The 27,326-nt window shown below is 43.4% G+C and overlaps 14 protein-coding genes across 14 annotated transcripts; 4 read left to right on the plus strand and 10 right to left on the minus strand. All coding sequences in view use genetic code 12, as the record gives it.

Moving 5' to 3' along the window:
• Positions 1–85: 85 nt before the first annotated feature.
• Positions 86–1,243, minus strand: ERG25 (methylsterol monooxygenase; the record flags this gene model as incomplete). Its single annotated transcript, XM_001486187.1, has 1 exon — positions 86–1,243. The coding sequence occupies one exon, from the start codon at positions 1,241–1,243 to the stop codon at positions 86–88; it is 1,158 nt and encodes a 385-aa protein (XP_001486237.2).
• Positions 1,244–1,439: 196 nt separating this feature from the next.
• On the plus strand, positions 1,440–3,488 carry PGUG_01909 (MFS transporter; the record flags this gene model as incomplete). Its single annotated transcript, XM_001486188.1, has 1 exon — positions 1,440–3,488. One exon carries the CDS (start codon positions 1,440–1,442, stop codon positions 3,486–3,488), a length of 2,049 nt encoding a protein of 682 aa, XP_001486238.2.
• An 839-nt stretch (positions 3,489–4,327) lies between these two features.
• Positions 4,328–5,164, plus strand: ARD (Ardp; the record flags this gene model as incomplete). The annotated part of the gene is made up of 1 exon (XM_001486189.1): positions 4,328–5,164. The coding sequence occupies one exon, from the start codon at positions 4,328–4,330 to the stop codon at positions 5,162–5,164; it is 837 nt and encodes a 278-aa protein (XP_001486239.1).
• Positions 5,165–5,252: 88 nt separating this feature from the next.
• Positions 5,253–6,230, minus strand: PGUG_01911 (uncharacterized protein; the record flags this gene model as incomplete). Its single annotated transcript, XM_001486190.1, has 1 exon — positions 5,253–6,230. One exon carries the CDS (start codon positions 6,228–6,230, stop codon positions 5,253–5,255), a length of 978 nt encoding a protein of 325 aa, XP_001486240.2.
• On the minus strand, positions 6,202–7,089 carry PGUG_01912 (uncharacterized protein; the record flags this gene model as incomplete). Its single annotated transcript, XM_001486191.1, has 1 exon — positions 6,202–7,089. One exon carries the CDS (start codon positions 7,087–7,089, stop codon positions 6,202–6,204), a length of 888 nt encoding a protein of 295 aa, XP_001486241.2.
• A 356-nt stretch (positions 7,090–7,445) lies between these two features.
• PGUG_01913 (uncharacterized protein) lies at positions 7,446–8,429 on the minus strand (the record flags this gene model as incomplete). Its single annotated transcript, XM_001486192.1, has 1 exon — positions 7,446–8,429. The coding sequence occupies one exon, from the start codon at positions 8,427–8,429 to the stop codon at positions 7,446–7,448; it is 984 nt and encodes a 327-aa protein (XP_001486242.2).
• A 69-nt stretch (positions 8,430–8,498) lies between these two features.
• Positions 8,499–9,797, minus strand: DPS1-1 (aspartate--tRNA ligase; the record flags this gene model as incomplete). The annotated part of the gene is made up of 1 exon (XM_001486193.1): positions 8,499–9,797. The coding sequence occupies one exon, from the start codon at positions 9,795–9,797 to the stop codon at positions 8,499–8,501; it is 1,299 nt and encodes a 432-aa protein (XP_001486243.2).
• Positions 9,798–10,337: 540 nt separating this feature from the next.
• Positions 10,338–11,138, minus strand: PGUG_01915 (tRNA methyltransferase; the record flags this gene model as incomplete). The annotated part of the gene is made up of 1 exon (XM_001486194.1): positions 10,338–11,138. One exon carries the CDS (start codon positions 11,136–11,138, stop codon positions 10,338–10,340), a length of 801 nt encoding a protein of 266 aa, XP_001486244.2.
• An 84-nt stretch (positions 11,139–11,222) lies between these two features.
• SYS3 (Sys3p) lies at positions 11,223–14,183 on the minus strand (the record flags this gene model as incomplete). The annotated part of the gene is made up of 1 exon (XM_001486195.1): positions 11,223–14,183. The coding sequence occupies one exon, from the start codon at positions 14,181–14,183 to the stop codon at positions 11,223–11,225; it is 2,961 nt and encodes a 986-aa protein (XP_001486245.2).
• Positions 14,184–14,372: 189 nt separating this feature from the next.
• Positions 14,373–18,422, minus strand: CSC25 (Ras family guanine nucleotide exchange factor; the record flags this gene model as incomplete). Its single annotated transcript, XM_001486196.1, has 1 exon — positions 14,373–18,422. The coding sequence occupies one exon, from the start codon at positions 18,420–18,422 to the stop codon at positions 14,373–14,375; it is 4,050 nt and encodes a 1,349-aa protein (XP_001486246.2).
• Positions 18,423–19,285: 863 nt separating this feature from the next.
• Positions 19,286–20,206, plus strand: PEP8 (retromer subunit; the record flags this gene model as incomplete). The annotated part of the gene is made up of 1 exon (XM_001486197.1): positions 19,286–20,206. The coding sequence occupies one exon, from the start codon at positions 19,286–19,288 to the stop codon at positions 20,204–20,206; it is 921 nt and encodes a 306-aa protein (XP_001486247.2).
• Positions 20,207–20,339: 133 nt separating this feature from the next.
• On the plus strand, positions 20,340–21,623 carry PGUG_01919 (uncharacterized protein; the record flags this gene model as incomplete). Its single annotated transcript, XM_001486198.1, has 1 exon — positions 20,340–21,623. One exon carries the CDS (start codon positions 20,340–20,342, stop codon positions 21,621–21,623), a length of 1,284 nt encoding a protein of 427 aa, XP_001486248.2.
• Positions 21,624–21,732: 109 nt separating this feature from the next.
• Positions 21,733–22,533, minus strand: URA3 (orotidine-5'-phosphate decarboxylase; the record flags this gene model as incomplete). Its single annotated transcript, XM_001486199.1, has 1 exon — positions 21,733–22,533. The coding sequence occupies one exon, from the start codon at positions 22,531–22,533 to the stop codon at positions 21,733–21,735; it is 801 nt and encodes a 266-aa protein (XP_001486249.2).
• An 84-nt stretch (positions 22,534–22,617) lies between these two features.
• Positions 22,618–27,183, minus strand: GEA2 (Arf family guanine nucleotide exchange factor; the record flags this gene model as incomplete). The annotated part of the gene is made up of 1 exon (XM_001486200.1): positions 22,618–27,183. One exon carries the CDS (start codon positions 27,181–27,183, stop codon positions 22,618–22,620), a length of 4,566 nt encoding a protein of 1,521 aa, XP_001486250.2.
• Between the last annotated feature and the right edge of the window lie 143 nt (positions 27,184–27,326).

Here is a 27,326-nt window from a genome sequence, read left to right on the forward strand (position 1 = left end):
ATATAAGAACCTACAGGAGTTGTCAATGTTTCGTTTTATTACGTGATCGTTCATATAATACTGTTTCCTTTTTATTAGTGCTCTATTAAATCTGCTTCTTCTGTGCCATCTCCGCTCTCAGCTTCATCTTTTGTTCACGCTTGGCCTTTCCAGCAGGACCGGCCTCGGTGTTCAACACTGCATCCCACCATCTGAAAGAAGAACTGTAACTTCCAATAAAGTAATGATGGTGCTCGTCGTGATGATCTGCGCCAGCCCAGAATGGCAAAAAGTGGTGTAAAGACCATGGAAATTCGTAACCCGAATGAGAATCCACAGCTTGGAACAATCTCAAGGTGATCCAGAGACAAACAGTGAAAAGATGCAAGCTACCAGTCAACATACACCATACAATTGGAATACCAACGGTACCAAAACCAAGAAGCATCACCTCAATTGGGTGGGCGTACTCGGCAGTCAAGCCAAAAGGCGCAGCATACCGGTGATGTTGCTTGTGAATGTATTTGTAGAAAACACCATAGTGTAATCCACGATGGAACCAGTAATGCCATGCGTCTTCCAACACGAAAAATACCGCCAAATGGAAACAAATGGTGGTCCACGAGGGGAATGGAACTTCAAAGCTGATTCCCAACTTTTTGCAAACTGGATGGAAAAACCAACATGGAAAAGCTTCCACCAAAAAATGCGATGTTAAAACAGACTTGAGACATTCCCATTGTTCCTGATTAGAAGGAAGTTTGGTTTCCTGGATCTTGTACTTGTTGAAGTAAGGGATACGGTCAATTATGGCCCATGGTAAGCACCGGAAAAAGTACATGAATTCATGAACGGAAAAGAAAAGAAGACCAGTTGCAAACACATCATTTCCCATATAATAATAGTAAGCACCCCAAATTTTTTCCAAAACGTTCAACTGAGGAAGCTGAGCAAAATTGGAGTATGCATCAGCAAAAGTTGTCCCGTTAGTGAACAGGCTGTAATCATGGTATACTGAAGACAAACTCATGCTTGATGGGCTGAGACGAAAACGCGGGCTTATATGGTGGAAAAAAGAAACGCGCACAGGAACGAGAGGGAACGAGATAAACGAGCATGACAGAATCCAAAACCAAAAACCAGAGGGCGCGCGCAGCACGTGACGAGATCTCTTTGTGGGCCGTGGCGGACCGAGTGCCGGTGCGTTGCGTTCCAAATGAGGATGACAAACGAGTCTTCGGAGAATTGTGCAGTTTACCGACATATTTCGAAATAAATGAAAACAAAAAGCACAATTGCATTAGCAAACTACGACAATGACTTCAATGTCAACAATGGCCACCCTTTGCAAATTTATTCACCTATCTCTCTTCATCTGTCATATGCACGAACGGCGCGCGCTCGCAACCTAAGGATAAGGCGCACCGTTTGATTTTCAAGTACAAACGTAATTTAGCGCCATGAGTAATAATCAAAACAAAGATAATGATTCGCTCCAGCGGTCTCTGCTGAAAGAATCACTTGCATCCTCGTTATCCTCTAACCTACTGGAGGAACATGTACCGATTCCCTTACATGATACTGATAATGGAACTTCCACTTTTGGGCGAAGAAGTTCTGGAGTTTCTTCACCATCAGAGCAAAATGGACTACGCAAAGAAAGGTCCTATTCGTCTGCGGTGGCGGTAGCAGGGCAGGCAATACAGAATATTAGAAGATCTATGAGTATGTCAGCTACTGCTTCTATTGATTCCAATGGAACAGACCCTCTTCAAAGAGTTCCTACCGGGTACACTGTACGAGATATATATGGTGATATGGACGAAAATGATATCAACCTTCAACGAACACTCACTCGGTCTACCATATTGACCACATTGTCTCATCGAGTGCAACCTCTGCGATATAGAACTGCTCTGAGAGCTCCTACGACAAAGGAGGAAGAAGCAGAAAGTGATGAATACAAACAAGTTTACGAAGGGGTGCCCGATATTTCTGTACCGACCAAAGAATTTGGAGCGGAATTTGCAGATATAGATCCTGAACTTGTAACCTGGGATGGTGATGATGATCCGCATTATCCACGAAACTGGTCTCGAGCACAAAAAGTATTTCAAACTATGATTGTGGCATTGTACACTCTCATTTCTCCTATGTCGTCGTCAATTTTATCGCCGGCAATGGAGGATATTGCTGCGAGTCTTCATATGAATTCTAACTTTATAATGTCGTTTTCAGTATCGGTGATGGTGTTGGCGTGGGCTCTCGGACCGTTAATAATTGCACCTATTTCCGAGCTGGATGCATGTGGACGCCGTCCCGTACTTAATATCTCAATCTGGGTGATTTTCGTCTTCAATTTGGCATGTGGTTTTGCAAAGACAACCACTCAACTCTGTGTGTTTCGTTTCTTGGGCGGCCTAGGAGGATGTGCCGCTCTTAATGTGGGAGCTGGAACCCTTGCTGACTTGTGGAGTGACTCTGAGCGACAAATGGCTATGGCAGCGTACTCTATATGTCCCTCTTTGGGACCTATTCTTTCTCCAGTAATTGCAAGTTTCATCATCCAAGCCAAGGACTGGCCATGGGTATTTTATGTGTTGGCTATATTCAACGGAGCGGTGGCTATCTTTGGAACCATTTTCTTCCGGGAAACTTACTCACCTCGGCTTCTCAAAGACAAGGCTAATCGTATCAGAAAAGCTACCGGCAACAGCCATATTCATACGATTTTCGAGGTTGCAGATGGACTGACAAAATGGGAAAAAATCGTGCTCACGTCCACAAGACCACTCAAGTTGTTGTTTACTCACCCTATGATTATTGGATTGGGTTCATTCATGGCATTTGTATACGGTTTCATGTACTTGATGATCGTAACGTTTCCATCTGTATGGAAAGGCACCTATGGATTCAAGACCGGAGTGGCAGGGTTATTGTATCTTCCAATGGGAATTGGATTCATGCTAGGAACCGTGTTTTGGAGTTACGCAATCGACCACATTTACCATAAGCTTACGGCGAGGAACAATGGGGTACCTAAACCAGAGTACCGTCTTCCTTGTTTGCTCTTTTCAGGAATCGGTATACCAGTTGGGCTTATTTGGTATGGATGGAGTGCTGAGAAGCAATTGCATTGGATTATGCCCTCGATAGGATCAGCGATCTTTGCGTTTGCATTTATTGCCGTATTTCAAACCATCCAAAATTACCTTATCGATATGAATAACCGATTTGCAGCCTCGTCTGTGGCAGCTGCAGCCGTGTTCAGATCACTTTTTGGGTTTCTGTTCCCCTTATTTGCGAACAAAATGTACGAAAGGCTCAATTACGGGTGGGGCAATACAATGTGTGGACTCATTGCTTTGGCATTGGGTCTTCCGTTCCCAATCATATGCTTCTATTATGGTGAAAGAATGAGAAATTGGGCGAACAATAGAATGGATAGAGAACAAGCACAAAGAGACGCCCGAAACTTGGAACGGTTACGGAAACAGGAAGTAAAATAATATTCCAGAACGTGCTTTTTGTTGCAACTTTGCCCGGAGTTGTCTTTATCTGGTGACGCCATAGGCTGCAATCTTGCATATCATTGTACAGGATTACTGCAGGTGGTCGATGAGGCGGCTAAGAACTTGGGCGTACTTTGCTGTGGCTAAGGCGGGGTGGCGGAGCAAATTTTGTAGTGAGTTGACACCAAAGTCAGTGTAATAGCTCCAGAAAACCTTGTAGTTCCCTGGATACTCTTATTCATGGAAATTGCAACTTCGTAGTTGCCCTTGCTTTGCAGGAGCCAAAGTGCAGTCCCGGGGTCGTGGGCCTGCAAAACGGCCCTTCAACGTCATAGCCTTACCGGAGAATGTGCCGTCTGCAGGTCCGAGGCGACAGGAGGTCGGCTGAACCACATGGTCCGCCGAGGTTGGGCGAGGGACTAATTTCGAGGAAAGAGACATAATTTGAGGAAACTTTCAATGTGGGGAATTGACTGGAGTATGTATAGATTCAGCATATCTTCAATTCCCCATAAACTTTCCCCGTTCCTGTTCTATTCCAGGTAACTGGTGCGATCCAGGCATGGTTAGTGTACTGCAGATAGGCCCACAGTTAGGCCGGGAGTTTTCGCGGAGTCTATTTCGGTCATCGTTTCTTTTTGCGCGGCCAGATAATCCGGGGTATTTAAAGCCAGCCTAGCGTGCTCTGCTGCACTGGTTTACAATTTTTTTTTGAAGACTAGTGAACTTAAATCTGCCACATAAAACTATAACGGAACAGACTTGTTGATCTTTTCCTACAGTCAAATAAACTCATCACGAAGAAAAATTTTTTTGACAACAAATCATCATAAACAATGGATTACTCCTACGACAACGTTGTACCAAACTTTAGATTGGATGGAAGACTCGCTATCGTCACTGGCGGTTCTGGTGGACTTGCCTCTGTGATTTCAAGAGCTCTTCTTGCTCAAGGTGCCGATGTTGCCTTGATTGATATGAACCTCGAGAGAACCAATGTCGCTGCAAAAGAGCTTCTCAAGTGGGGAGAAGACACCTTGAAGGGTGCTCACGAGTCTGCTATTGGCCAAGTGTCTGCCTGGTCGTGTGACATTGGTGATGCTGGATCTGTTGAGCAAACTTTTGTCGCCATTAACGAAAAACATGGCAAGATCGCTGACTTGTTGATCAACTCTGCTGGTTACTGTGAGAATTTCCCTGCCGAGGAATACCCAGCTCGAAATGCTGAGGGTATCATGAAAGTTAACGGTTTGGGTGCATTCTACGTTTCTCAGTCGTTTGCCCGTCCTTTGATCCAAAACAACTTGAGAGGTTCCATCATTCTTATTGGTTCGATGTCAGGAACTATAGTCAACGACCCTCAACCACAAGCTATGTACAACATGTCCAAGGCAGGTGTTATCCACTTGGTCAGATCGTTGGCGTGTGAATGGGCCAAGTACAACATCAGAGTCAACACATTGAGTCCTGGATACATCTTGACTCCATTGACCAAGAATGTCATTGCTGGACACTCTGAGATGAAGGACGCCTGGGAATCTAAGATCCCTATGAAGAGAATGGCAGAGCCAAAGGAATTTGTTGGCTCTATTTTGTACTTGGCAAGTGAATCTGCCTCCAGTTACACTACCGGCCACAACTTGGTGGTAGATGGTGGCTACGAATGCTGGTGATGACCTATATGTAAGCTTTTATTGCATGTGTACACTAATGACTTATTTCAATGTTTGAAACTTTTATAGACCTAAATTAAAACAATACTTAGTTTGACCCTAACATTTCTTGTAAGAACGCATCTGAATTAGGTTCTCTGCCCAACACTTCTTTTAATCCAATCATGATATCCCTCGAATCTCCAGGACGCAAGACCGAATCACGGTACTTGAGCCCGCTTTCAACGCTCATTGGGTCTTTCTTGAAAAGGGTGTAATAAATGTCATTGGCAAATACTTGCGAATACAAGTATCCATAGTACCCAGATTCATAACCTCCAGCGAGATGCCCAAAGGTGGAGTAACCGTGAGTTTTGATTCCATCGGTTTGTAAGAGCGAAATACTTTCTCTGTAGCCATTCCACAACTTGGCCAAGTCAAGAGTTTCCAAATCTTTTTCGTTGTCGACGGTATGGAGAGCCATATCGAAGAGTCCTAATTGTAACTGTCTCAAATTCAATAAACCAGTGTTTACGTGCTTAGATTTAATCAACAGATCAATAAGGTCGTCACTGATAGGCTCACCTGTTTCGTAATGTGCCGTCAACTTCTTGAGCTCGTTCTTAGACCAAGTCCAAAACTCAAGCATTTGCGACGGGGTTTCAACAAAGTCCCTTGGTACAGCGGTACCGTGGAATCTTGAATACTTGGTCTGTGACAAGATGTTGTGGATTCCGTGTCCCAACTCGTGGAAGAAGGTAGTAACTTCGCTATGTTGCAAAAGCGATGGTTTGGTTTTGGTAGGCTTTGTAAAGTTGCAAACCAAAGCGGTGACAGGAGTCATACGACCACCATCAGACAACTGGTAACCACCACCAAGAGGAAAATTGGCAGCATGGGTGTATTTTCCTTCTCTAGGATGCAAGTCAATGTATAACCATCCCATGAATTGGTTCTTTGGAGACCCATGAGTAATGTTTTGGTAGACAGCAAGAAGCTTGGCATCTGGATGCCACAAGGTTTTTGGGTCTGGGTTCTCAATCTGGTGTAACTTTATATCAAATATGGTTTCGTAGAATGAGAACATTTGCTTTTATAGTATTATCAAGTGGAAAATATTTGGAGATCTTTTGGTGATCAACTTGGTATTCCTTCTCCAAAAGCAAATTGCTGTAGTAAGAGTGATCCCAGGCGTAGTATACGTCTTGGGGAGGTAAGTTTCTAGACTTCAATTCGTTATTCTTGAACTCCTTTAAGCGCTCAAGTTCATCTTTCCCCAATGGAGTAAGCTTATCACGAAGATCAGTGAGGAAGTCCATTACAGTTGACTTGGTCTTTGCCAAGCGATCTTCCAAAACGTAGTCTGAGTAGGTATCGTAGCCCAAAAGCTTGGCGATTTTGAACCGAAGCTTAGCAACTTTCAACAAAATTTCAGAGTTTGCCATTAACTTGTTCTCATTGGCAATGTAAGATTTCTTACGAATCTCTTGCTTTTTGGCATACTTGATCACAGGCAACACATCAGGGTACTTGAAAGTCATCTTGTAACCACCTTCAACTTTTTCAAACTGGTCAAGATTATCTTGAGGTACACCTTCAAGATCTTCAGCCGTGTACACAATGAACCCTTTTTCTTCATTCATGTTTTTGTGAAAGTCGTTACAGAGGTTCGAAACCTCCACCTTGAGTCTTTTCACCTCTTCGCGCTTGTCTTCTGGGAGATCTAAACCATTACGCTTATAAGAAATATAGGTCTTTTCTAACCATCTGTAGGTTTCTGGGTCCATTTCGTCCTCCTTAGCAGACTCATACAATTTCTTGTAAACACGGTAGACATCAACCCTTGAATTTTGTTCAATTGCAACCTCCAGCATTTTGCGCAGAGCCTCCGACGAAGCGTCTCTCAATTCTTTGTTGGCAGATACATTTTCGTAAAAAGTGATCATATTCTCGCGCAAGTAGCTCTCGTTCTCATAGTTGATAACGGGAAAAACAACATTTTCAATGGTGGGGTTTTCAAGAGACACGATATGATCGTTCAATTTGATCAAATCCTCACCCGCCTTTTTGGCAAGTTCCTCAACTTGTTGTGGAGTATGGGGTCCATTGTGGAGGAGGATACGCTGGCGTGAAGAATGAAGAATTGGAAGTGGACATGATATAAGCACCAATTATTGCTAGTATTGGCCCAAACAGCTCGCTTAAGTAGGTTGCGACTACGTGCCATGCGCGGCACCATTTTATTAAAGTGTACGTATTCTCGCGCCGCACAGGCAGTCGCATACCAAAAAAGTCTCTATTATTAGCGGTTTAATCGAGCACCGTCCCACATTTTCATGAGCGACTTTTTGAACTGGTTGACATTGTAATCGATGATGGCCAACGAGCCATCAAGTTTATCTTCTTCGTAGCGGACTAGCGCTACCAATGCTAATCCTCGTATCATTTGCCCAAGGTATAAAAGCGAGCCATTCGAGAGGTGGCTCACCGATTTCAACGGCTTAGTAGTCCGAGTCAAATCTTTAGCACTTTCGTCCACGTACAAGTCATTCAAGTCAATGGTGATGTCTATAAACTCGCCGCACACCTCGTAGGTCTGAATGTCCACCGGGGACGAGTCGGTGGCCACGTAAATTTTGGAATTGACATCGAAAAGGAACACTTTTTCAATGGCTGAATGTTGGACCAAATTGTCTAGCATGTTCTCCAACGAGGGGAGTTCAGGAATAAGTTTCTGTACAATGCGCGAGAACGCTTCGTAGATGGAATGGTCAAAAATACTCGTCAAGTAGAAAGAGACTTGTACTCCTTCCAACCCCAAATCCAAGAGCTCGTCGCCAGTTCGTTGCATGATATCCCGCTGAGCATCTAGACGGTAATCCTCAGAGAGGCCGTCTATCTTGTGGATAAGAACCTCGATATTGATGCGTGGGTTCACCAGATACGCATATTCAATGATCATGGAGAGATTGGTCAATGCATTGAGGTACTCGTCCTGCGAGTCTATGACATATACCAATGCTCCCACGCTCGAGAAAAGTCGCTCGGAATCGTATGTGGGCTCGAAATAGTTGAGCTGGCCCGGAAGTTCCATAACAGAAAGGTCTATCAACGACAGAAATTGTTCCGTGGTGGGCTTCGAGGTACTCTCCAAATAAAGCGTATCTAGAGGCTGCATATTGTGAAAGACAACTTTGCAAATAGACGACTTGCCGCCACGACGAAGCCCCATAAGGAGAATCGTGGCGGATCTATCGCGAGGATCCTGCATTACCGTAGCCTCCATGTCTAATGTTATTTGAAATTCGTGGGCTTATATTTCGCGATGTATATACTGCATACGGGCTCGCGGGTTTCATGGCCGGAGTCTCTTGGGGTCTCTGGGGAAGAGAGATGCACGACGAATATTCTTCAAATCCAAGTAGAACATTAACACTCTTTCCAATCCAATACCTCCACCGGCGTGTGGGGGACATCCGTAAGTGAACGCATCGATGTAATCAGAAAGCCCTGGTGCATTGGGGTCGATGTCAAGGTCGATCATTCTCTTCTTCAACAATTCGGGATCGTGGATACGCTGGGCTCCCGACATGATTTCCTCTCCACGCATGAAGAAATCGTACGAGTTGGAGTAACGAGGGTCTTCAGGGTCGGGCATGGTGTAGGCTGGTCTGATAGCCAATGGGAATTTGTCCAAGATGTAGAAATCGGTGTCGTATTTCTCTCTCACCAATTTTCCAAGCAACTTTTCATTCTCAGTCGACAAGTCGTCAAAGTCTCCAACGTCCTTGCCTGCTTCTCTCAACATAGCCACACCTTCTTTGAACTCGATTCTCACCATCTTTCCGTCCTTGGGAAGCTTGAACTCTTCCATGGGGTATTGTCTTCTGACGGTAGCAATTTCCTTAGCATATCTTGACTTCAATTCGGAGAAAATGTACACGAACAAGTCAGCCAAGTTGTCCAAAACCTCGTGGTAATGCTCTTCAAACGTCATTTCCAAATCCATTCCCATAAATTCAGTCATGTGTCTGTGTGTGTTAGAGTTCTCGGCACGGAACACTGGTGCAACTTCGTAGACTTTTTCGAAATCAGCTGCGATCAATTGTTGCTTGTAGAATTGAGGAGACTGTGCCAAGTAGGCCAGGCTCTTAAAGTAGGTGACTTCAAACACATTGGCACCACCTTCCGTCGCAGCACCCAAAAGCTTTGGGGTGTGGATTTCCACGAAACCTTTCTTGTCTAAAAATTCACGGAACAATTTACCAACGCCAGCTTGAATTTTAAAGATGGCTTGGTTAGTGGTGGTTCTTAAATCGATTACACGAGCATCCAATCTGGTATCAAGATTGACGACAGGTAAACCAGCAGCCTCGGCTTCTGCATCGGATCTCGAGGCATCTTCTATAAGAATAGGCAATTGTTCTGGAGCCGCTGAAATAACATAGATCTTGCTCACATGAATCTCTGCATCCTGAACGGTGGCAGACTTGATGGGTTCCTCAACTTTGCGGACTTCTCCGTGGACAACTACAATCGATTCCAAGTTGATGGAGCCGGCAAACTTGACCATTTGCTTCAGCACTTGTTCACCATCTGCTTTTATCAAGCACTGAATCAACTCAGATTGCTGTCTCAACGTCAAAAATGCCATGGTGGCTCCTTGTTGACGAGAATTGTGCACTCTAGCTCTGATGATGACAGACTTTCCATCGTCGGCGGCCGACAAATTCTCAATCTTGGATCTCTTTTCGCCAGTCACAACCGAAGAGTTGATCAATGGCGACTTACCATAGTTGTCCTTAGCAGGGTCGTTGGCGGCTTTTGGCTTCTTCCTTTCGGCGTTTTTCCTTTGCCCAAATTGTGCTTCTACTCTCAGCCTTTCTTCTTGGCACTTTTCCTTCTCTTTCTCTAATTTTTTGAGTGCCTTTTTGGACAAAGAGCGTGGCCATCAGGACCGAGTACCACTTCTCCGGCTGGTTCCTCTTTGTTTTCCAGGATCTTAAGCTTTTCAATTTCGGTCGAATCTGCCATAATTACTATGCTCTGAGAATGTCAAAAGAATTGAAAAATTGTCGCATCCGGCATGCTATACAGACACACTACTGTTGACTCATATACAGTTGCAAAATGCACCAAATGGGTCTATGATGGTCTATAACTTTTTGGGAGGTACTTTATTGGTCTATGCTATTCACTTGGTCAATTTGCTCCATACTTGCAGAGTTGAGTTTTTATCGTCGTTTTCTCTTTTTAACCGTTGTCTTTCCAAACCTTCTTTTCGTTTCCGTTCTCGCCTCTCCTCCTTAGTCTCTATATGGCTGGAAGCCTCAGCGCTAAGGACACGAAGGCTTTCCATGGACCTCTCTAATTGCTGGAGTTTTCGAAAGTTTTCCGCAAATCGATCCTCTGCCAATTTCGTTGCCAATTGCAAGTATTCTTCAGAAACCATAATCTTGAAAATTTGGTTGTCAAAGTAGCCAATTGGAATATCAAGCTTGATGGAAATACGGATCCCCACTATGTCGTTCGTTCCTATTCCTGATTCTCGAAATCCACAGGCCATCGCTGCCTGATATACTCGATTGGCCATTATTGTGTTTCTGCATTTAACATGGAGGATAAGCGGCTCAAACTTGAATAGTATGTACCTCGTGCTTGCTCCAATTTGAAAACCTGAAGAAACATATTCGAAATTCATTCGGTTATACCATCCTGAAAGTTCCTTCGGATCATGTGATACAAATAACCACCTCCCTTCGTGACCCTTGGCTCCAATGCTCCTATTCACCGCGTCTGATTGCTTAACACCCTCTAAGAATACCGAAACTCTCCCTGAACAAGAAGAAGTGGTCACCATATCGGGGTGTGAATTTATGGTTTGTATTATAGGCCAGCATGGTTCATCGATTGTACCTTTTGGAGATGCATCGAGTACACTAGAAGCTATTTCCTGAAGTATGTAGCTTTTTTTCTGGTCAAATGGATCTTGCATATTGGTTGTCGGTTAATCTATTGACTCGAATCTAACCCGATCTCTAATTCGCGATGCTCATCACCAACCATACAGTACACTGGCTCATTTCAACGCTACCAAAAACTTTTGTTCATCTTCTGGAGATAGATCGAATAACGTTTTGACCACAGGAAGCAACTGGTCTCTCTGTTCCTTGTGCTCAAAGAAACCTAGTAAAACGTTTTTGAGGTATGCAATATTGGTCGAAGAATTAGGCTTTGATTCCTCTTCAGAAATCCTACTTGACCGCCGCGAATCTACCGAAGTTCGAGCACTTTCGGGCTCTGTAGCGGCGGAGTTTGCTCGAGACCGCATATTGTTCTCTTTCAAGGTACGATATTGCTGTGTGAGCAACTTGTAACTCTTCAGCAACCGTTCAAACTTGAGGTTGGACTCTTCATTGAGTTTTTTCAAGATGCTGTTCACGTTTTCATAATCTTTAATCTTCTTGGACGAGTCTCGTAACGAAGTGCGAAGTATTTCAATCGTCTCGAGAACTTCTTCTGAATCTTCATTTGCCTCATTTGTATTTCCTCCTTTGCTGGCCGCAAGATCATCATACTTTGTCTTTAATTGGTTGTATCTCGCCTCCAATTCTTGAAGCTTGGTCAAGTAATTGTCGGTGATCGACTTCATCTCATCAATTTCTCGTTGCTTCTTTTTGCTGGCACTCATCCACTCGGCCTCGACACGCTCCTTATCCTCTTTCAACGACTGGATTTCTGCCATTAATTCGCCGTCTTTCGCTTTGAGAGATTCCTCGGCATCCATGAGCAATCTTCGAATTGTGTTCGACTCTCTCGTACGCTCCAGTAGCATGTTCCGTGCCTCTGAAAGCTCATCTTGCATGCTATCAACTTTGTCTTGAGCTTCTTTTGACTTCATATAAAGCTCTTCATACCTCTGCTTGAAGGTCAGTAACTCAGAAGCAACATGCTGTTTATCTCGTGCAACGTTTTCATGCTTTCTGTTTAATGCCTCTAATTCTGTTGACAACGATTGTTTTTCAGCTTGCAACTTGAAAAGCTGCTGCTCCATAGATTTACCCTTCTCGAACAGCAACTCCTGTTTTGTTATCAACTCGTTTTTATCACTCACCAATGATTTGTTGTTGGCCTCAAGTTCCATTTTTTGCCTCTTGGTTAGCGCTAAAGAATCCGCGAGCTCCTTCTCTCGCAAAGTTAGCTTTTCCACCTCTTTCCTAAGTTCCTTGATCAGTTGCTCCTTATGATCTAAAGAAACTTGCAATGTTGAAACTTCAAGCTTGAGAGAAGTGTCTGAACTTTTGTATTTGGCGAGTTCAGAAAGTCGCTTGTTTAACTCTTCCTTTTCGGACGTAATGCTTCCCACTTCTCTCTTCAGTCGCTCTAGCTCAGCTTTGACTTCATCTAGTTTCTTCTGAAGCTCTTTGACAGAGGCTGACAATTTGTTATTTTCGTTTCTCAATTCCTCTGAGTTGTCAGTTACATCTTTCTGTTTGGAAGTTTGCGTGGCTCTTTCCTGTTCAAGATCTTTAATGGTCGCTTCGAATTGAAGTATTTTGGATTCAAGTGCGTTCTTATCGACCTTTAATTGAGCAAGTTCCTTTTCCATATCAGAATATTGCCCATCCGCCTTACCGTTTTCCAGGGCTTGAGCATTAAGCTCTTTTATTCGATCTTTGGCTTGCACCAATTCATCGCCGACATCTCGTAACAGGTCTCTCAATTCCTCAAGATCCTCGGATTGAAGCTGGCATTTCTCTCTCAATTCTTTGACTTCATTTGACTTGTTGACGTTTGCTATTTCCTGTTCCTTTTCACTTAATTGTCCCTCCAACTCTGCAATGCGTTCCTTCAATTTTTTGATTTGAAGATCGGTTGGACCTTCTGATGCTACGTTTGTTGATGCAGACTTGTTGTTCTTCTTGTTCTTGTTTTTCTTCTTCTTATTACCCGACGGTTGAGCATCAACCGAAGCATCTGGTTTACTGAGGCTAGATGAGCTGCTTTCCAAGGACGCTAATTTTAGCTCCAATCCATCCTTCTCTTTCCTTAACAGCTCAGCTTTGGCTTCGAGCTCTTTCGTTTTTGATTCAAGCTCCGAGCGGGCTTGTTCAGACTCCGATTTGAGACTCGTTAACTGCTCTTCGTCACGAGCTTTCAGTTCACGAAGCAGTTCATTTTCTTGAGAAAGAGTTGAAGAGCTCTCTTCTAATTGAGTGAGAGAAACTCTAAGCTCATCAATCTCAGATTTACGGCTCGCCAAGTCATTTTCTGTTGTCTTCAACTGCAGCTTGAGCGCTTCTATCTCAGAAGAAGCACTCAGGTCGTTGACGGTTAGGTCCGAAGCACTTGGATTCAGCTCAAGTTCATTGATTTTTGCTTCGTATTCTTTAATCTTTTGGTTGATATCTGAAACCGTATTTTCCAAGTCCGTTTTCGATTTTGCAAGGTTTGTCTTTTCTCGAGATAGACGACGCATTTCCACATTAAGCATGGTGGTCTTTTCGTTGAGGCCCTTAAGGTAGTCGATTAAGACGCCTGCGTCCGAGATACTGGATATAGGAGTGTTCTCACTCAAAAGTTTCTCAAACATATCGATCAACTCGCTTTTCCTCTTCTCAGTCTTATATGCCTCGAGAAGTAACGGATACTTCTCTTCGTACTTTGCAAACTTCTTCATCTTGGCCCGGACTTGTGGAGTCAAAGTCTCGAGATCAATTCCCGAAATCACGTTTGGAGTTGAAGGCTTGTCTATTCTTGGGGCAACCGGGTTAGTTTCAATTGTCTTTTCATGTTTCGCATCCAGGTCAATGTTAGTCTGCTCCTTTTGCTCTGAAGTTTTCAGAGACTCTTCATGCTCCATCGGCATTTCTGCCTCGTCTTGTGGTTGCGATAAATCGTTAGGATCTGGCGTCTTTGTATGGAGAATTTTGTTTCCGCTTTGTAGTTCTTTGACAGGATTCTTTCTCTGCTCCTCGGCACTAAACTCATTCAAGCTCTTAGCTACGTCCTCAGAGAAGTTTCGTAGCTTGGAAAACATCTGGTGCAACAGGAACGCCTACCGTTGGTATTGAATCGCACACAAGAAGGCTAAGTAAAGGTGATGAAGTTATATACAGGAGCAATATAAAGATCATGATGATGAAACCAAGTTGGAATTAAAAGTTTGTACTATTCAAATATACGAATATAACACCTATTTTTAGCGTGGAGACATACCGGCTGTCACTCACAGTTTATTGAAGACAAAGTTTCCCAACAGTGATTTCTGGTTCCGCGGACCACTGCTACCACCCTGGCTCGACTCTCGTGGTTCAAGGTTCAAAGATAATTGATACTGCTCGTCTATGCTTGGACATTTGTCGAACCAAGAATCCAAGTATGCTTGAATTTCGCTTACTTCTTGGAGGTTGTAGGCTGTAGTTTTGAACCGGTCTATTCCAGACACAATTTCAGTAGTCTTGGAACGTTTTGCAAAGTTGATCATTCTGGTTCGATTCAATAGGTAGTCGGGATTTCCGTGATACACGAACGTGAGATCACTAAGATAGACACCAAAGAAAGGAACACAAGGTTCTGAACCAATAAATTTAAGCACATCTCTGTATTCGTTAAAGTTTCGAGACGAGTTCATTAGACGGTTCATGCTCTGAAGATGCATCGCAGTCTCTGGTGAAACATATCTCCAAGTTTTCTTTAAACGATGCACCGACGACGAGTATAATGCCGATATAATAGCCGTCATAGACGAGAAATTGTTGTACTGACGACACTTCTCTGCCACTTGCACAAAATATCTGATCACCTGGACTCTCTTTTTCACATCAGGTTTCCTAAGAATCATGTAAGCAACAAAGTTAGTTAGTTGATTCGAAGCCTTAATGAAGTGGGTAATCAGCTCAGTGCTTTCTGATAAACCGGACTTGCGGCCCCAGACCTTGGCAATACATGCATGCTTGGTGATCTTGGAGTATAACTTGAACTCTCGTATGGTCAATTGTCTCGCGAGCTCGACATAGTCAATATCAAGAAGCTTGAATTTCTTTGAACCTCTTGTAAGTGGAGCAGGAGGACGCCCTGATACCACGCTTGGTTCTCTTTCAAAGCAGATCTTTTCTCCATCTAACACTCTTTGGATATCTGCAGACAAAATCTTACCGCCTGAAAGCGATTGAACCGCCGGACTCTGAGCGAATGCCAACCACCGCTCCAAGATCTGTTCCTGATAGTACGAGTCTACCCAATACTTTTCCAATAACAACCTCATCACCAGAATGACCTTGAGTCGAATTGGTGCTTGCTTCTGAGAAATCCAGGTATTATACTCTTCAAAGCTCAATCCTTCTGGGGCTTCAATATTGAAGCGATTGATCATGAGAGTGAGGAGTTCACCCAAAGTAGTAACAGTAGAAAAGGAAAACAAAAAGGATGAGGTAAATGAGCTGTCAGTCTGGTCGTGGTGGGTGAGATGAGCCACAAGCGCTTCCTTAGTACCTCCTTTAATGTTTCCCTTCAAGTCAAGTAACAAGTCGAATTCTTCGTCACCTTCAAGATACCACGGTACATTCGTTGTTTGCTTTTTGCTTCCATAAAACGAATGGCCCTCTTCAGCTTTCTCGGATAAGCTAGTGTTGTTTCGCTCAATAACCAAGAGCTGCATATTCACATCATCATGCATCACTCTGGTGGCATAGTTTAAGATTGTTTCTCTCTCCTCAATCAAGTGTTGAACTATATCCAGCATGGAATCTAACAATTTCAAACCTCCATGAAGAGTCTTCGTCATTGTGGTGTCAGGGTTGAGAGACATAGACTCTCCCTTTTCCTTTTCGATTTTTTCAGTCATGAGTCGAGCCAACATTCTTGATGCTCTTTCCGTTGGCATTTTGATTACGTCGCGATCGTAAAGTAGATCATCGTCCTCTTTGACAGCTCTGAACACATCGGGATCTTCCAATGTTAAAGCCTGTGTCGTCATGACAACTTTGGAAACATGATCGTGGAACTGCTGCTTGAATTGAAAGAAGTCCAAAACCACGGGATAATCAAATGTTAGTCCGCTACGCTCATACTCACCAACCCCATCTTTCAAAGACTCTTCACTGGGTGCATCTTTGAGCCCCTTGTCTGACCTTTCCTCCTGCTCGCCTGGTGAAGAGCTGGTGTCCCATTTGCGAATTAAACAGAAAATGGTGAAATCGAACGACTCAAGAACGTCCATGATGAGTCCCGCATGGAATAAGTACTTGTAAGCCAGACGAAGAATCTCTGTATTCCGTTCCTTGACAAGGGCTTTGTTGTAGTACATATGCTGGTTTGCAGGGTCCAATACTTCGAGCAATGAGTTAGCGATTTTCTCTGCTTCTGTCTTTTGAGTGACAACTTTTTCATGAGCATCACGGTCAATCAATACCTTCAGATGATGTCTGTTCTTGAGATCATTACCACTTGCGTTGAGCACTGGATTGCTGGTAGCAAAGAACGGATTGCACCAGTTCCCACCATTGAACTCATCGGTCAAAAACCGAGGATACAATTGTGGTAATATATCGTAGCGCTCTTCACCATCATCGTCTGAAACATCTGAGCCATCGTAATCGGATTTTTTGACTCTTTTGTCTTTTGTGATTTTCATAAAGATCTTTACAAAATTGTCGAGGTTGTAGCGAAGTGTTTCAACTTCGAGCACTATCTGCTGGATATAAGTCTTGCCAGTTATTGTGCTTACGCTGGGGTTACGGAGTGGGAATGTTCCCTCCTCGTTGTTTCCGATTGTCGACAATGAAGATTTACAGCTGTCGTTTGCATCTGATCGATTTAGAGCATTGATATCGTTGCTGAAAAGTTGCGAGTCAGATATATGTGGCGAGTGGTGCATAACATTCAAATGAAGAGCACCATTGATGTAAATCTGGGCGTACGAACTCACAATTCGACGAAGTTTTCTCTTGAGCGACAATTCATATTTGGTGGATAAGAAATCGTTTTGTTGTAATCTGGCTGCCGAAGCAAGTAAGGAAACGAGTTTGTTTAACATCGAGAAATGAGCATTAAAAAGTTGTTTGCTATAGTCCTTTAGTGCCTTCAAGCATAGTTCTAAAATATAATGAATTTGTGCTCGAAGTTCAGACCATTGTGTCAAGTCTGTAGGGTGCTTGTAGAACAAATCGCTCATAGCAAAAAATGGCTGCTTGAAATGATGGTAATGGGTTGTCGATTGGGAAGATGCCATGGACGGCGTAGCTGAATCTCGTTTCAAGGACTCCTGCAGAGCATTCCTATGAAACTTATGGCCAGAGGCATCACCATAATCTGCGTTGAGCAACTGGTTGGTATTGCTGGTGTTGTTATTTGATGAAGATGACGTTGAGTGGAGGACAACCGTAGATGCATTTTCAAGCACTTCAGGTGGGGGAACTGAAAATGTTTCAAAATTCAAATTATCATTGTTGTACTGAGTAAGGGGCATGATCTCACAGTATATGTCAAGCTGATGCGAGTAAAAGATTAAGTCACCACCCGTCGTAGATTTTGGATGCCAAACAACGTTTTCGTGGTGTTCAGAGCAGTACTTTTCAGCCATACTTTCTGCTTCTTCTACCAGAACCACATTAATGGGAGGTATACTAGGTTCTTGGTCCATAGACACCGACCCTCCGTAGGCGTGAATACTATCCAGTTGAGTCAGAATCGAACCCTTGTGTTCTGTCTCGGGTTCCTGGAAAGTTTGAAGCAGAATATTGGGGTCGTCTTCTGCAATTAAAGGTTCATCGTCTTGATGTACCTTCAGAGGCCTACGTTCCTGTTTTCCATCGGAGTGTAAGCTTGTTTCCGAGCTTGCAAAACTAACAACAGAGTTTTTTCTGGTGCTGTTATTTGGGGTGTTTTTTTCCGAGTCACCAAGGAGGTTCTTTTGGAGGAGGGAAGTGAATGATGGAATGAGCACGTTGGCAGCAGTGTTGGCAGCGGTAATTGAGTCAATTTCCTTGTTAGACTGGAGCTTGTTGAGCACCGGCTGGACATAATTTACCGACCTGACGTAATTGTGAGGAAACCATCCCCTTTGTAAATCAGCGTTATTTCCCACAATCACTCCGTCCCACCAACCGGTATCGGATTTCGAGAGCACATTGACACTGTCACCAAGGCGCAATGGCAAATGTGACGGCTGGGTTCCGGGAAAATCGTATAATGCAATCACAGTATCTAGCTGCTTCAAATGTTGCACTTTAGTTTCTTGAGGTTGAACCTCATCGGGAGGTACTTCATCATAGGCCATTGTGAAATGATTGGCCAAAGTTTTTGAGTCGAATAAATGCCGCGGCTAAGTAATATACAAGTACTTGCTCCACCGGGATCGAGGGTAACCAATCACCGACCAGACTTTGTAAGGAAGATGAAGTGCAATGATACGACAAAAATAATACAAACAGCTGTCGAGACACCTATCGCAAAAAGTTTCCGTTCATAAACCAACGTCAGAAACTATAAACGACTGAAGTGAGCGATTGGCCAACAGGTGCTGTAAATTTGGTGAACTCTTTGATGCCGCGGACCTGTATATGGGCGGGACCAAGGTGATGGGGTGCAGATGAGCGGGGCGAGGCAGTAGAAAATGGAAGGAAAATAGAAAGTGTAATGTTGAAATGGTGATAGATTAGAGAGAGATAGCAATTTTTACTGGAATTGGCGATTTCAATGTTTCTTGTGTTTTGCCATTCTTCATCAAAAATTTCAGATTTGTCTTTCTCGCAGAAACTCAGCTTTATTTCACAGAAACGATTAAAATTTCGTAAACTAAGGAGAATATTTCCGGAGATTGCATCGCATAAACCAGCCTAGACTGCGCTTCGTTGCTTTACTAAACGCTTATATGCACGGATATTATATGGGGAAGTCAGATCCGAACCTGAAATTGGCGTGCTAAGGCATATGTGCGCCGCAATGCCAGATCTTTTGCGGTAACTATTTTGGGCCATTTTTTGGTGCGCTGGGGGTATCGTTTCATCAATGCACCAGCCGCGGGAACCGTCTCCAGGCCACATATCTTGTATACCATCTGCTACAGGCTAGCTTAGAAAGCATATTCAAGGGCTCACGAACACAAAAACATCCACCCTACCCCTCGAAGAATCACCAGCTATGTCTCTTTTCTTTCGGGCGCCTTTGGAAATCGACATTCGTTTCGATAGCGAGGAAAGCCGAAAGTATGTTGATGTCAAAACCACACAAGGAAGGCTAGAAAAGCTTCCTATATACAAGGACGGTGAAACTGTTAAGGGAAATGTCACGATACGTACGAAAGATGGACGAAAAGTTGATCATTTTGGTGTCAAAGTCCAACTATTAGGAGTGATCGAAACCAACTCTGATGGTCTACAAGTCAGTGAGTTTCTTTCTTTGGCTACAGAACTCGCAGCTCCATCACAAATCTCGCGGCCGGAAACATATCCCTTTGAATTCAAGAATGTCGAAAAACAGTACGAAAGTTATCGTGGTAAAAATGCCCGTTTACGATACTACGTGAAGGTGGTGGTTTCACGCAAGTCTGCATCAGAAATAACCAGAGAGAAGGAAATGTGGGTGTACCATGACACATCAGAAGCAGAGGGTAATGGCACAAGTAGTTTGGTCGCCAACAAGGATAAACCCAAATCTACGGTGAAAATGGACGTGGGAATCGAGGACTGTCTTCACATAGAGTTCGAGTACCTGAAATCGAGATTCTCCCTTAAAGATGTGATCGTTGGACGAATCTACTTTCTTCTCGTGAGACTCAAAATCAAGCATATGGAACTCCTGTTGATACGGCGAGAAACGGTGGGTGCCCCACCCAATGCCATCACCGATAGTGAAACGTTGGTGCGGTTTGAAATTATGGACGGTGCTCCAGTAAAGGGAGAAACTATACCCATTCGGCTCTTTTTGGGAGGATTTGATTTGACCCCAACTTACCGAGATGTTAACAAAAAGTTTTCTACCCGCACATATCTCTCACTCGTGCTCATTGACGAAGATGCCCGGCGCTACTTTAAACAGAGCGAGATCATTTTGTATAGATAACCATGGGCTGGCCATAAGTTTGCACCCATCGATAGCGAAGTCTCATCCACACACCCACACATAGAGCATCTTCGCACCAAAGTTGGTACAAGCTACTGTAGTTTTCACAGCCACATCTTCCTCACAGTAGTCTATGTCTTCGTGGCCTGAAGCTGCTGGGGGCAGAAACGGACACGAGGCGCTCGTGACAAATACTGAACCGTCTATAACGCGACATAGTTTGCAACTAAATTCTGAGGAAAATGGGACTCAATTGGGTGGCACGAATCCTGGCTTTATGTCCACAAATAACCAAAAAGTGTCCTTGTCAACGGCAGGTATCCGAGCGCTTATTTACCAGCTTCAAACTCTTTATATGAGAACTCCAGTCAAACTTTTCAGGCCATCTCGTTTCGACTATATGGCCTATGTTAGACAAGTGGCCGATAAGCACGATAATATATCCCAAAAACCATATCGTTTCAGGACCCATTCCACCATAGGAATGCTAGTTAATGTGGTTCGAAAAGAAGGTTGGAAGTTCATTCCCGACCAAGTGCTTCCTCCTCTTTTAGCAAATTCCGCTACTGGTCTTATTCTCTATGGAACATATTTGACGGCCCTAGATTCGTTTGCCGATAAAAGTCAGAAACCCACTTCACAATTCACTGCTTTAGATACGTGGAGAGCCGGGTTCATAGCTGGTGCTGCCCAATCTCTTGCTGCTGCCCCGGTGGACGCTATTTACGCCCGACTGTCGGCCGCAGAAATGCTCAATGGATCTCATCAAAACTTGTGGCAGTATGGGCTTTTCAAACTACGAGAAGTTGGTCTTGTGGGAGTGTTTGCTGGCTACGGGTTCTCACTCGTAAAAGAGAGTATTGGTTTTGCATTTTACTTTTCCACCTTCGAAGTGGTCAAGACTCAAGGTTACAATTTAACCTATAGAATGATTTCAAATTATAGACGAACGAAGCAGTATCTCAGCAGCAGGCTCTCGTTTTTTACAGGAGGAGAACAAAAGGAAATTGACGAAGACCTCGTCAGACTCGAACGTACTAGGCTGACGAAAATCCTCAAGTCTTCTTTTGTGCTTTTAGCTGGAGCATCGGCAGCATTTTCCCTTTTGGCTGTCCAGTATCCCTTAAGCAAGATCCAAAGTGTACATCTATCACGTTTGGAGGCTCTCGACGTCTACAATGCCTCACGAAAATCTAATCGACCATTCATAACCCTCTACTACAACTCATATATCGATACCTATCATCAGGTGGTCAAGATAAAGAAAAAGTCCAAAATGACGTGGATGCAGCTTGGATACCGAGGATTCATTCGCAATGCATTAACCACTATACCTGCTACCTCGGTGGGTCTTCTCGTATTTGAGATAATGCGAACTAAATTGGGTGACGATATGATGGTACTTGGCCCCGAGTGACACTGTGAATCTGGCGACTTAGTTCTAATGTACTTTGGGCTTTTTTTCTTGAGGGGTCCAACCTTATACTCATAGCATCTTGTATATACCTTATTTATTATGGAAATATCTATTCTTTGGTCCGGCTCTGGTATGCTTTCCATCCCGCATCTCTATATCTCTTTCCTTCAACTTCAGGGTCTCTTCCCTTTCCAAAGAGCCCCCTGCCCACAATGATGATGTCTGTTCCAGTGGACACTACTTCGTCTACCGTTCTATATTGTTGACCAAGTCCATCTCCTTTGTCATCCAAACCAACTCCTGGAGTCATTATGAGCCAATCATACCCTTCATCGGCACCACCCATTTCTCTTTGGGCAATAAAACCAATAACAAATTCCTTGTCTGATTTGGCAATTTCCACTGTCTTTTCGGTATATTCTCCATATGCTAATGAACCTTTAGATGATAATTCAGCAAGCATTAAAAGTCCTCTAGGTTCTTCAGTAACTTCCTTGGCACCTTCTTTCAATCCCTGTACAACTCCAGCACCGGTTATCCCATGCGCATTGGTAATATCGGCCCATTGAGCTATCTTATAAACACCACCTTTGTACTGAGATTTCACAGTATTTCCTATATCAGCAAACTTTCTATCTTCAAAAATCATAAAATTGTGCTTTTTGGAAAGTTCAAGGAGTGGAACGATCGTGCCTTCATAAGAGAAATCATCAATGATATCTATATGGGTTTTTACCAAACAAATGTAGGGTCCTAATTTGTCGATTAACGATAAAAATTCGCTCGAAGTCTGAACATCTACCAGGGCACAGAGGTTCGTTTTCTTCTGGTCCATGAGACGCAAAAGCTTCTGCGCAACTGGCGAGCCATGCTTGTCCGCTCTACTGGTATAGCTCTCACTAGTTACCATTTATTAGCCGTGTCTAAAATGTGAAAAATTGAAATCGCAAACTTGATGTTTGGATGTATGGATCTAAGAAGAATGATGATGATCCTACTCTGTGGGGGCAGAGGTGACCCCATCTTCTTTTGCCGGAGCTGGTTCGCTTGTCTCTATTTTCTCTGTCACCTCCGGAGTTTTTACTTCTTCACGAAGCTCAGGGAATATACCGTCGATTTTGGACCAGGTTTCGTTCCAAAGGGCTTCATTTCTTGGAACCAATACATCTGCACTGTTGAGAACCAACACCATATTCTTCAAAACCTCCGAGCCTGATTCCCTTAAGGGCTCCTTGTTTTTAGAAAACTTACTTTCAAGATTCTGCAATGCAATGAACCCATCCAAAATCCTGAGCCAAACCTTTTCGAGTTCTTCGCCAGAGAAAGTGTTGTAATACTTTAGGAAAACCTTCCCCACTAACGAAAGTACTTCTGCGTGAGTTCTCAGGAATCCATTAGGGTCTGTTTGCAAGACTTCTGGCTTGGAAAGTTCGGTCAAAAGCGGGAAAAGTCCAAACTCAAATACACCAAGTGGAGTTATACCGTCATAAGCAGACTCTGCGGTCATAATTATAGGTTGCGATGTGGTAAGTGCGTAGGATCTTATCTCTCGGCATGGGTTGAAGCATTGATGAGCGAGGGCTTGAATCAATGAATAACCAAATTCTTTGTTCTTGAGTTCCTTTTCGGTGATGGACTTTATAGATGCCAATTCAGCAGTAAGTGAAATGGACTTCTTGGAAACCTCCAAAATCTCTAATACCAACTCACTCTCCTTTTCTGTTTCTTCCCCTGCCTTTACGCGCCTTTCATTTTCTTGCTCGAGCCTTGAACCCGCAGCCCCTAGAGATGATAGTTCGTCTAGAAGAGCCAAAAAGGGCATGTAGTTCTTCGAATTGACACCAGAGATGTTCAGTTTAACAAGTGACAGCGCATATTCAAATACCTCTTTAGAATGAACAGGAATCGAACCGTATGATCTCAATAGCTTCCAGAAATCTTCATCGCCCATTAAGCTGTCTTTGAACATTGTATCGTCATCCACAAGCGAAAGAAGTGGCTTTAACGCTTGGGATCCATGTTTGCTGATCGTTTCCTTTTCCAAACTGAGCATCTTTTGGATCGTTGATGTCAAGATAGGTGAAGAGTCAAGATTGTTGCTTTTGCGCAAAAGCAAAAATGTGTAGCTGCAGAGTCTTAAAACACCCTTTTTGCTGAATTCTTTAAAGTCCTTCATCTCGCTCACCTGTGAAAGTACATCATTGATAACTTCTTGATCATCCAGCAATAACAGGAAACACACCGAAATTTCGAAAATGAACAAAACTTCTGGCTCGTAATAACGCTTTGACTCCGAATCAAAGTCAGGAATATTATCAAGGCAAAAGTACACAAGCTTTTTGAGATCTTCGATGTCCCCCTTTGCAACAGTCTCAAGAACTGCTGGTATGTTAAGAGAATTAATGCAATCAATGGTCGAAAGGGTCGATTCGATCTCTTGATCACTTGGTTCTGGCGGATCATCTGAGTACCCTTTCAAAAACGATGAAAATGTGGAGAAAATACCCGAGTTATTCAAAGGCTTTACCCGATTAATGATGTATTTCGGCTTAACCTTAGGCAAAGGTGTCAAATTAACCTTGCGTTGGAAGTCAACAAATAAATTAGGGTCAAGCAAACAATTTTCAAGAATCGTGAGTATCACTTTGACAACCTTTGTCCATGAATCAGTCACTTTGCAACCAGTCTTCTTGACCAATCTGAACAAGACAACGGTGGAAATTTGGGCCTTAAAGTCTCTTCCAAAGAAAACAGCCATCTCGCTGACAGTGATGGGGTTGTCTTTTTTGTCAATCTTTAGTTGTGTGATCGGAATATCTTCTCTCATGTTTTCGTCCAAATTTCCGATACGATACTGCTTTTTTGTAAGAAGCGTCAGCTCTGCCAACAAACCAATCAATGTATCGATAGCCTCAGTGTGATCACTATACATACAGATATTGGCACATTTATCAATTGATGCCATGAGCCGGGTGATAACATGATCATCGGAAGCACTGTTGAAAACACTCACGAGAGTGTGAATAATCTTTTCCATCGCATTTTGAAATAAGTATTGATCAAATTGACAAATTTGAAGGAGATCATATTTGTTGGAAGAGCCAACCGTATTCTCTCCAGATTGATTTGAATGTTGGATATCCAATGAAGCCGATGGTCTTGCCTGAGTTGCAATCATATTATTCCACGCATCGTCAAACCACTTGTCGGTTCCATGATGTTCTTCAGGCATGATGATTTCCCTGTCTTTGATAGAGTTGTAAATCTTTGATAAATACCAAGGAGGAAAGTTTCCACCATAATAAAAACCACGCAAATTAGTCTTGTAGGCATCAAAGTCCATTTGCTTCTTGATCTTTGAGCTGTGAAGGTCTGTGTTCAATAAAATGATAGAGAAAGAAAGAATGAAGACTGCATCTCTTGTGGGGTAAACAGGTTCCTCTTCATCACTCAATGCGATATCTTTACCTTCTTCCTTTTCATCTTTGCCGTACTTTTCGTTTCGTTGTTCGCATTCGGCTTCCAAGCATGACACATATCTATCAGCAAAGCACTCGACTACCCGGTCAATTTGCTGTGCTTCACCTGGAAGTCTGAAAGCTTTCAATAACATACGCAATGCTTCATCCGGTCTTGATCCACTGAAATCAAAACGATTTATGAATGCCTTCAACACTTCTATGTTCTCTGGTTTGGCGAGATATTCGCCCAACGTTTTTTTGTTAAGCCTTCCAGATCTTTCAAAGAAAAAGGCAGCTAAGGAATCAGGATCGTTGGCGTCCTTGATAAAGCCCTTCTCGGCCAATTGCTTAATACCTTCTTTTGGTTTCACATTGAATTTATCAGTGCACTTTATAAAAGATGTTTTCATCTCTTTGTTTTTGATAAAGTCATGAATAGGAAGGTTGTCCAAATCTTGCCCATCTGGAAGCTGTTTTATTCTCTCGTTCACGCCTCCGATAAAAGTCAAGATTCCTTCCAAACAGAGCGGAGGTACATTATCTGTCGTAGCAATTGCAGATTCAGGAAGCGACAAGTTGCATAAAAAGTTCAAAAACAGCAAGGCCAAATCGGAGCGTTCAAAGTTACAGTCAAAGTCGATGAACAAATTCGTGAAAAACAAAGGTGATCTCGTCCACAAAAGGGAAAGAGATTCAACAAGTCTTTCTTTGGATGCTGCTGAACGCGAAGTGATAGATGAATCATTTGATTTGACCACACTCAGGTTAGATTGATTGCTCTTCTGTTTCTCTGGAATCGATTTCGTTTCGGCTTCTGGAAGTATAGTACGGAACAAAAGTGTAAGTGTAAGTTCTAGCTGTGCCTTCAAATGGTCACCCAAAACGATGGCCATTGTTGTGAAAAGTTGCAAAGCGGCCTCTAATAATGGTGGAGACTCGGTAGTGGTGATGATCTGTAAAACGTGCTTAGCTACCGAGTCGGAAACAAGCACCATCAATGGCGAGTGACGAGGGATATCTCTTCCGGATACCTCAATGGCATTGTTAATGAGAACGAGCGCAAATACTCGAGTAGACTCCATATGCTGATATTGATTAGATGGAGCAATCATAGAGATCAAGATTGACATGAGCTCAGTAATACAATGGAGGCCAAATGGTTCCACTGATTCTGCCTCTACCTCTGTACCAGTCTTTGGAGGCTCCTTGTTCTCTGGGATTTCGGCTGAATTTTCGTGTTCCTTGGCATCACTTTCAGGTTCTTCTTTGGAATCTTTTGTACTCAAAGCTGGGGTTTGCTCTCTTGTTGAAGGTCCACCCGCACCAATGACATCCTCGGGCAATTTTGTTGCGTCAAAAGAGCTAGGGATCTCGTCTTCAGTTTGATGTTTTGGAGGCTCGATGATCCTCAACTGGCTAAAAATACGCAAAGTCATCAGTGCCATGGTCATCTCCGCCGCTCTTCGCAAGACCTCACTTCTCTTTTTATTACATGCTAGGGACAAGCAAGTCTGTACCACTTCCGATACTATTTCGTTGGGAAGTAAATTGGACAATGGCGATTCCAAGATCAGTTCAAGAAGACGAAGTACCTTGAGGAGGACTGCATCATCTGAGTTTTGATCCGCGGCTTCAAATCGACAATGGGTTAACGATGTCACTATCTGAACCATGGCATTTTGGACATTTTTCAGGTGAATATTGATGATATCGTAGCGAATAAATTTTTGGAGCGAGCTGAGCGCCAATGCAGTTATACGTCCAGATGTTGAAGAGGACTTGATCACCATGAGGAACGGTTGAAGAAGGGTCAAACTGTCGAGTTTGCACACATCCTGAGAGTCTGTGAGCATGGAACGAAGCTGAATAAACGACGATAAGAGGGGATTGTCATTGGACACCGCATGTCTCGAACCAGAAGAGCCAAATCCAATTCCTCTGGTTATGGCTTCATCGTCAACAAAAAGATCGCCAGCTCCCAAGATGGCGGCCATTCCTGTCTGGGACCACAAGGATACCTTTCTCATGGCCAGGGAAATCGTCATACACTCACTGATCATGAGTGTTACTGGGTCTACTGACGACGATAGAACACTCATTGTCGTTTATGAGGAATTTCTAGGCAACAAAAACGGGCAGCTGTAGTGGATTGGGGCGTGAAGGGCTGTAATCAGGGAATATATCGAGTGAAACTAGGATAAATACTATTGGAAAACGTCACCACGATAAGGTGTTGTTGAAG

The sequence above is a fragment of the Meyerozyma guilliermondii genome, genomic scaffold, assembly GCF_000149425.1.
Source record: "Meyerozyma guilliermondii ATCC 6260 scaffold_2 genomic scaffold, whole genome shotgun sequence".
Lineage (NCBI taxonomy): Eukaryota > Fungi > Ascomycota > Pichiomycetes > Serinales > Debaryomycetaceae > Meyerozyma > Meyerozyma guilliermondii.